This window comes from Mytilus trossulus, chromosome 11 (genome assembly GCF_036588685.1).
Source record: "Mytilus trossulus isolate FHL-02 chromosome 11, PNRI_Mtr1.1.1.hap1, whole genome shotgun sequence".
Lineage (NCBI taxonomy): Eukaryota > Metazoa > Mollusca > Bivalvia > Mytilida > Mytilidae > Mytilus > Mytilus trossulus.
This window is the reverse complement of record NC_086383.1, coordinates 66,243,240-66,252,517: the sequence shown is the minus strand read 5'-3', so window position 1 is coordinate 66,252,517 and position 9,278 is coordinate 66,243,240. Positions and strand designations below refer to the sequence as shown.

General features: G+C 32.8%; 1 protein-coding gene across 1 annotated transcript; it reads left to right on the top strand.

Annotated features, from left to right (window-relative positions):
* Positions 1-1,457: 1,457 nt before the first annotated feature.
* Positions 1,458-6,998, top strand: LOC134690248 (baculoviral IAP repeat-containing protein 3-like). Its single transcript, XM_063550225.1, has 4 exons — positions 1,458-2,303; positions 4,407-4,791; positions 5,121-5,255; positions 6,658-6,998. Exons 1-4 carry the CDS (start codon positions 1,458-1,460, stop codon positions 6,852-6,854), a joined length of 1,563 nt encoding a protein of 520 aa, XP_063406295.1. The 3' UTR covers positions 6,855-6,998.
* Positions 6,999-9,278: the final 2,280 nt, after the last annotated feature.

Below are 9,278 nucleotides of genomic sequence, written 5' to 3'. Positions count from 1 at the left end.
GAAATAGTATGTCATAAATCAATTACAGGGGTCAGTGTATTGTCAGGTTAACTTTTCAATCCATTTAAATCCCGCTGGTCATGTTTTGACATATTTGTATTAGTTCGAGATAAATAATGAATTTTGAATGGTTTTGTTAACCTTGGGACTGTGAATTTAGTTTGACTCAATTGAAATTTCGACTCATCCAATTTTGACTCATCAGGAGTCGAAATACATATATTTATATGGAAAAAAAGTTCGGGACCACATGAAAATTCATTGTAAAATTGTCATCAAACAAAAATTCTGTGAATTGGTGTTATCGTCTTCGGCACCATAAATAGTTAAAGTCATAGGAATGCTTCTGGCTTCAAACTATGAGACGTTTTCTTGCTTTTTGTCCGGCGCAAATTTCGAGGCATTCATGAATTCATAATGTCGGCTAACATAGTTAAAATCAAGGAGACGAAAAAGTAAGGCTTATTATCATTCATTCAAAAACCATAGATACATAATAGATATCAGAATCGCAGTTCAAAATCCAGTGGAAATTTAAAATTTGTATTTGACAAGGTCCTGCTTTTACAGACTGTTTATGCCATATCTTTAAATTGAAAAACATTGTTATTTGTTTATTATTTATCAGTGACTTCAAACTAAGGTTAGTCTTTCACTAACATCAAGATTTCTTAAATTATAAAATCTTATCAAATGTTTGGTTTTTAATGCTGCGAAATAAATTTGTCCTTTCAATTGATTTAATTTGAAAGTAACTGATGTATATTTTGTATAATAAACACTTATTTGCTATGCGAATTCCAAAAACAGTCTTATTTTAATGATGAGTTTTGATTAGAATGAGGGAATATATCTTATTTGTTACACTATTTAACTCCATGATTACATTCAAAGAAAATTGATATGTTCTGATTATATTTTGAAAAATTATATCAATGTTTTTCTTTACAGCAATCATCAAAGCCGTCATGGAAAGCTGCTGCAGGTATAGCGTTCACAGACATTGTTACACGAGATTAACAATTATGCAGAAATGTAAATGATAAAAAAAAAACATTCACTTAAAAACCTCTACACATGACTATAAGTGATGCTTTTGCAATTAATAAGGAATATAATAGATTAACAAAAATGAACCGAGGAGATAGCCAGAAGTTGCTGGTTTTTTTTCTTTAAAAAAGTAGCGTTTGTTATATTTGAATTCGAGACTAGTACTACTGTATTGATGTAACAATGATTGAAATCTGAACTTCAATTGACAAAGACATCAAATCATTTGGTCAAATACAACATTACAGGCAAAAGTTATATTTTTGGTTGCCTAAATTGTTATGATTTCAAACATGGATAAGTACTTCAAATACATTGCGAAGGGTCAAATAACTAATGACTCGATGTCAATTGAAATGCTACGACTATTTTCACTACGTAATTTTCCGCGAAATATAAACATAAGTATGGTTCGTCTCGCCGGAGCTGGATTTTATTCCACGGGGAATTCTACTGAAACAAAATGTTTTCTATGTGAAGTAATTTACAGTGACTGGATTTCCGGTGATGATCCTATGCATATTCATAGGCAAATATCTCCTTTATGTGATGTCGTTGCGAATGGAAATAGACAGGACACTTTACAATTGCAAAATAAAAGAAGACAATCGCGAATGGAAGTACAACCATCTACGCTCAACAATATATCAACAACCCACGTTACGTTGGATTCAAATGAACATGTTTATTCATCAAACGTTTTAACCAGCGGACGGCAAAATGATGATATAAGTGATATTACGTCCTCCGATAGACATTTCCACCATCATGATATTGTGGAAGATCAACCTACTGTCGTATCGCCTCAATGGTCTCAAAGCAATGCTAGTAATACTTATAGTGATAAAAATCCCACAATTAACTGTAAAAACAATTCACAGAATATTGGTATAACGAATAATTCTACAGCGTGTAATTATAAAAGAGGTTCTAGTAATAATCATCTGGATATCGGTATTCAGAATCAAAATCCGAGATACGTAAACTATGCTCCCCTTCAAGTGCGAATAAGTTCATTTGAAGGATGGCCAGGATATTTAAACCAAACACCACGTGAGATGGCATTAGCTGGTTTCCTGTTTGCTGGGTACCATGACTACACTAGATGCTTCCACTGTGGCGGAGGACTTAGAAACTGGGAAGCAGGTGATGACCCATGGGTTGAGCATGCTCGCTGGTTCCCGCAATGTGGCTTCCTGAAACAAAACAAGGGAGAGCACTTCATACAAGCTGTTTTGAAAAAGCATTACATGGTATTCTTATTTTGAAATGTTATATTTAATGTGCACATAAAGACAATGTCTGTTTCAAATGAAAAGAAGGCTTTTATAAATTGTGCATTGCCATATGAATAATTAAGTGATTTTGTGAGGGTTTTTAAATTGAGCCAAATTCATGATTTTTATAAAACAATATATTGGTTTAACAAACATATGATTTGCTTAATCCAACTGATCTGTGCAACAGGTTTTGCTACCGTTTTATTTTAAGATTTTTAAATATATTTTGGTACTGTAATGATATTTGTTCCAATACCTCGTCGCTTTCTGTATCAGGTGTATGTATATTTAAATATATACTAGACATATTTAATACGTTTCCTTCGCTAATCTTTTCTGCATCGGGAAAAAGGGCATTTTTTTCAACTGATTTTCAGAACACAGTCTATTTAATTTCAAACATGTCGGGGACCCCTCATTTTAAATGACATTAGGTTTGATAAAAGAGAGACGAAAGATACCAGAGAGACATTCAAACTCATAAATCGAAAATAAACTGACAACATCATGGCTAAAACATTTAAAGACAAACAGACAAACAATAGTACACAAGACACAACATCAAAAACTAAAGAATAAGCAACACGAACCCATCAAAATCTAGGGGTGATCTCAGGTAACGTTTGAAGATAATTTGTACCTTTTTTTTTAAATTAGATAAATTACATTACAGCAGAAAATGACAATATTTTTCTAACATCACGAAGCTTTTATGAAATACAAATATTTTTAAAGAATTGTTATACAGATTTAGAGCATAATTATATTTGAACAATTTCCAAAATGTTTTTACAAAGAAAAGGACTTGTTTTTATAGTTACAATGTAGGTGTATCCATCCAATGGATAGAAAAGGGGAAAAAAATCAAAAACAAGGGAAAAAAAACCCACAAATTTTGGATAAATGTCTCAAAATCGACCAAATTTATTTCTTAAAGTAGCACATGCATTTTCATTTTTATTTACATATTTAAATTGGCTAAATAAAAAAAAGCTTGTATGCAAATTTGCGTAAATCAATTACCTTCTGCCCTAAACAGTCATATCAATCACTGTATTTATTAATGTTATCTTCATGCATTTTTTCATACAGTGAAAGGAGTAGGTCCGGTAAGGACCGATTTTGGCCTCAAATTTCAGTTTCATCTGACGAAAGATTTTGACCGATTTCAAACACTTGAGTGTCTATTTCATTTGAATTAATTATTTTTTGTGAAAGATTTTAACTCATTTAGTCAATAAAAACGATCCGATTCAAGCTAAAATATGAAAAATCTACCAAATATGCGAAAAAATGTCACTTTTCAGATGTTTTTTGTCAAAAATGAAAGTGGCCGCATCCGTGTTCATCCTCAATCTTTATATATGTTATGTATTATTATTAAATACAACTTCCATTTCAATATTTTGGATGAACACGAATGCGGCCACTTTCGTTTTACACGAAAACCGTCTTAAATTTAACTAAAATGCTGGAATTGTGAAGATTTCAGTAATTAAGCATCACTTAATGATAATAACTTATAATCCTGGTACCTTTGATAACTATTTAATGGTGCTAGTACTCAATATGTGTGCATTGTATTGTCAAAAACAGCCAATATGTATGTAGCAGAACCATTCTACTATCCAATAAATAACTAAAAGTTTACTTTTTAACAATTTTGTAAAACTGCTATATTTTGGGGCCAAAAAGGGCTCTTACCGGATCTACTCCTTTTCATTTTTCGTGCAGTAATTCGATTCATTTTATAATTTGTATACGAAAACTGGTTTTATTGGTTTGGTTGGACCAGAACTCACGACTTTTATAAATTTTGGTAGATTCAGAATATTTGTCGATGTTTAAGAATATTGTTTCGAAAAACTAAGGATTTTCTTATCCCAGGCAAAGATTACCTTAGCCGTATTTGGCACAACTTTTTGGAAATTTTGGACCCGCGATGCTCTTCAACTTTGAGCTTACTAAATATTTTGATGTGAGCGTCACTGATGAGTCTTAGGTAGACGAAACGCGCGTCTGGCGTTCACTTTTTGTCATCCTTGTACATTTGATAACTATTGTATGGCTTTTCAGGATCAAAAGGGTAACGAAAACAGCACCTACAGTCCTAAAAACCAACAAGAAGATCGAACTGTCACATCTAATAGGAATACAACCATGGCTTCCACTTCTGTGGCCGGTTTGGACAAGAGTAATATGTGCACACCAAATTACCAAGTACAAGAACAATCAAATAGCAGAAATTCATCATCGGGCATACAACCAGTTACTAATGATAGTACCACTGTTGCTTCAAGGGTGAATACTACTTATAATTATGTTTCCACAACAAATATAGAACACACGGAGCGAAGGATATTGCAAACTATTGCAGCTAGAACTGTTATAGAGATGGGATTTAACAGCCATCAAGTAATCGATGCTGTAATTGAAATTCAGAGACTGAGCTCAGGTAAATGATGATTAAAATGTACGGAATCAAAATCTTTGAATAGCAATGAAAATTTAATTGAATGGTATGATTAAATGCCATGTATAAGTGTTTTGTTTTCCAGAAGAACATCACAATCCCCGACTCTGACTCGAGTTAAAGATCATCAATAATGGTTTATCATATATTGTGCGGACTTGAATGGGCATTGTTTGTGTTTTGATTCGTTAAAATAAATGAACTTTGTTTTTTTTAATCAAAAATATAATTCAATTAAATATATTTGATATTAAGGTTAGTGATAAAAAATCAATTTGTTAAAGTTCTAACATCAAATGTCCAAAATCATTTTCCAGTTGAAGGATTCTCAGATGTTTCAGCAACAGATATCATGAATGTTCTTCTCAGAGAGGACCACCAGCAAACAGTAGAAGTTTTGAATGTACAAGAAACTAGCACAGGAAAAGGCATAGGTGGCGCTTCTTTTGATGGTAAGAATGTAAAAATATTTCAAGCAATAAATGTAGTACAAGCATCAACAACAAGTGATTACTGCTAATAACTCATGAAAAACATTATGCTTGATTGCTTTACTGTAATCATATTTTATTGTATTTTTAACACATTTCTCACAACATAATCAGAATTCCTTTGACAAACAACTGTGCTCTTTTGCATTGATAATTATCATTCCTTTGGCCATCTTATGGGTGTAATTTGTGCTTTAATAAAGAATTAATTATCATTTATTAGACTAACAGTATTTTCCGATGTAAAAATCAAGGTAAGAAACCAAATCAGAAATTGCATGAACCTCAAAAAGAAGCGAGACATGTTGCGTCGACAGGATTTACGTTATCTGCTCTGCATACACCACCCGGTATCATAGTCCACACTTAGATAAATGTCATAAAAAGAGAATATGTGGCACGGTATCGGTACAGATTAGGACTACTTTTGTTATCTAAAGACCAAACACTGCAAATACCGAACGTTGCTATCAATTTGAAACACAGACATAATCTAAAAAAACATTTCCCATGTGCATACTACCGACAGAATTTCTATAAAACTATAAATTAGCAGTTTAATTTGATTTCACACTTGGTTATATAAATGATTTAATTTCACTGATAACGCAAAAATTTGTATCCAATATAATCGCAACTAACCAGATATGGTTCTTTCATATCGTGACAAAATTCAGGAAATGAAAATGAATATGATGATTGATGGACATTTCGAATTTTGCAACTTTGTTTTCTATTCTCACTACTCACTACACCGTCACGTAAAATTGGCACCATTTTTTGTCAAAATTTTCTTAAATATCGACCGAGTTTACTAAAGATCATGTTTTTCAATTAACTGAAGAAAAATCCTGTCCAAATATCCACTACTGTCCTACCTTTTATTGTGTTTGCACTGTATAATCCTGACCTTCACATATTCCAAGATTATTTTGTATGGTAGAATCCGACATTGTTATTACCGGAAGTGTTGCCGTGGAGTTCCACGTGCTCTCCATTTTCTTTTGTCTCTCGGAGCTTTTCGTTATTGTTATGTAAAAAGGGCGGTAAATTGTATCATCAATGACAATGATATTACCGGAGGGTAACGAATGTTATGGAATAAGGGAGCCTCATAGAAACCAAGATGGCGGTTTTACAATGTAAATAATCTTGAAAAATGTGGAGGTCGGGCTTATACAGTGCAAACACAATAAAAGGTAGGACAGTAGTGGATATTTGGACAGGATTTTACTTCCGCTAAATGAAAAACATCATCTTGAGTAAACGCGGCTGATATTAAAGATTTATTTGACAAAAATCATGGTGCCAAATTTACGTGACGGCGACTATAATTGATTCTATCCCTTTTTGATTTTTTCAGACACTCATTTGATTTTAGAAGAAAATAGACAGCTACAAGAACAAAGCCAATGTAAAGTGTGTAGAGAGTTTGACTCTACTGTCGCTTTCTTACCATGTGGACATATTGTATGTTGTACAGACTGTGCTCCAGCAATGCGTAAATGTCCCGTATGTAAAACGTATGTTAAAGGTACAGTGAAGACATTCCTAGCATGAGGCGATATGACAGATTTTTACAATTAAAGTTATCGTTAGATTGAAAACGTATCGAATATCACGTCGAAAGTTTCAATTAGTCGATGCAATTGCACAATGAACTTGGACAGACATTTGCATCCGTTTATACGTACACGTTAGTCATCGCTTGGGGGGATATTCACCGTATGAATTATTCAACGATGAAATTACAAGAAGAAAGAAATAGTCATTAGATGATCAGATTACAGTAACAGAGAACATTTCTTTTGATAAAGACTTATACTCAGACAATTTGCAGTTATCTTATAGTCTAATTCATTGAAAGACAGGTATTTTGTTTATACAGCGACTGAGGTAGCTATTGAGGACTAATAGTCATTCTACTTCCACGGTCGCAATGACTGTTCTGATTAAACATGATTAGGTTTTCCTTGTTTCTTTAATTTCATGAAAGGGTTTTGTTAGTAAACCCTAATTTAAATGTTTTCGTTTGTTAAAGCGATTTAAGATGTAAATATTTGAATTAAAGAGGTTTAAGATGTAAATATTTGAATCAAAGCCTGGCACGTCTTCAAACAAAAAATAGTGCTCCATTGTGTTGTCATCAGTCTGGTAGATCAGTCATTTCAAAATAAAGTACACATTCGGAATCTGAACTTTTCCAAAAAAAATGTTAAAATAAATGCAAATTAATTTAAAAAAACAATAGCATATTGATTTGTTAATATATTTTCAAAATATGCAATCTTAACAACACCTGAGAAAATTTTATTTTAAAATTGTGTGCCAGCTTGTGTCAGATTTTGTCCATCCTGTTACTTTTTTTAACTGATAGCAAAAGTGATAATAGTAAAGAAAATATCCAATGAAAGGTGTGGCTCACATTTGCATAGCAGTGTTCATTTGAAATCACATTTACATTCATCATTTATGTAGATTACCCAAAAAATATCTGCAGATAGTCGGTACGTTCAGGAAAATCATCACATTTCTTATTTTTCAAACACTCTTAAAAAAATATTGTGGAGACAGTGGCATTGAAAATTTACTATTTTGTCCCTTTTCAATTATACTAACTGGAAACTTAGTCAATAGATCAGTTATGTTGATTGTAAAAATTATTTTACACATTTTCTGGGGTAACAGGAACGAACAAAGGCAGTATCAGGGAGGACAAAGTGGTAACAGTAGAGACAAAACATAATTTGGGTCACGAAAATCAATAACAAAAAACTGGATTTTGAATTTCATAGGGATACGAACGGGAGATATAATAAGTATCTAAACATTATACACGAACCATTTATACGCGTATCAACCCTGTCCGGGTCGAACAAACAAAACAAAATAAAAACAAATGAAAAATTGGTATTGGTGTTTTTTGTTTTTTTCCCGCTAAGTATGAAATAAGATTTGGTTGCCGCAAGTCGTAAAAATCAGTACATAAGATGACATGCCTTTCTGTGAACTACCGCTTTTGAGACCAAGTTCAGCATGTTGGTTCTTATTTATTTATCATATTCTCTTCCTGAATATGCCTTTAAGTGTCCACTGGAGGCTAACCAATCACAAGAACAACCACCCATCGTACCGTCTTAGAGAAGGTTGAAGGTATAGGCGTAAAAAGCAAAACTTATTTCATATGTTTAAAAACATGAGGACAATTAAATCACCCCTAGTTTTTGGTGGGGTTCGTGTTGTTTATTCTTTAGTTTTATATGTTGTGTCATGTGTACTATTGTTTTTCTGTTTGGCTTTTTCATTTTTAGCCATGGCGTTGTCAGTTTGTTTTAGATTTACGAGTTTGACTGTCCCTTTGGTGTCTTTCGTCCCTCTTTTAAAAGAACACAACAATACAACTGAACGAAAATTCAAATTATTTTTTTCTTATTGTCAATGATTCTGATATACATGTATCTAGTTTCTGACACATTTTAACACTGAAGGCTTGTCATTCTTGGATTTTTGGATCATCTCCATAAGTTCACGAAGAGGTTCTGATTTTATTTGGAATGATAGCCAATATTCTGGAAGTTGTAGCAGCGTCTCTTAATGGGTTTGGCAAAGAAAAGCACGGAGGCGTCCAAAAAAAAGGGGGGTATGTCATTATAAAAATTATGAAAATGAATAATACACACAGATTTGCCGCTGGTGAGCGTATTTATATTTGGAATGGCAAATATATCAATGACCTGCAACTTTAAGAAGGCAATAAAACAATGGGTAGAAATTCTTATACCAAATAATGGGTCGACCCATACGTACATGATGTGCACCTACTGTAGACTAAAATTGGTGTTCTAATATTTGTATCTCCTAATATCATCTCATTTAAGTATGATAGTGGTAGCTGTGAAATATATATGTGACGGAGAAGGGATTTTCACATTGTTATTTTATGAATAGGGCAGGGGAGTTCAAACCACAACCGGAGGTATAATA

What these genes read in the sequence shown, in the direction of transcription:
- LOC134690248 (XM_063550225.1), top strand. Translation starts at nt 1,458, where the DNA reads ATGGTTCGTCTCGCCGGAGCTGGATTTTATTCCACGGGGAATTCTACT. An exon ending in TTTTGAAAAAGCATTACATG is followed by an intron (nt 2,304 to 4,406) that starts GTATTCTTATTT and finishes ATGGCTTTTCAG; the next exon opens with GATCAAAAGGGTAACGAAAA. An exon ending in GAGACTGAGCTCAGGTAAAT is followed by an intron (nt 4,792 to 5,120) that starts GATGATTAAAAT and finishes ATCATTTTCCAG; the next exon opens with TTGAAGGATTCTCAGATGTT.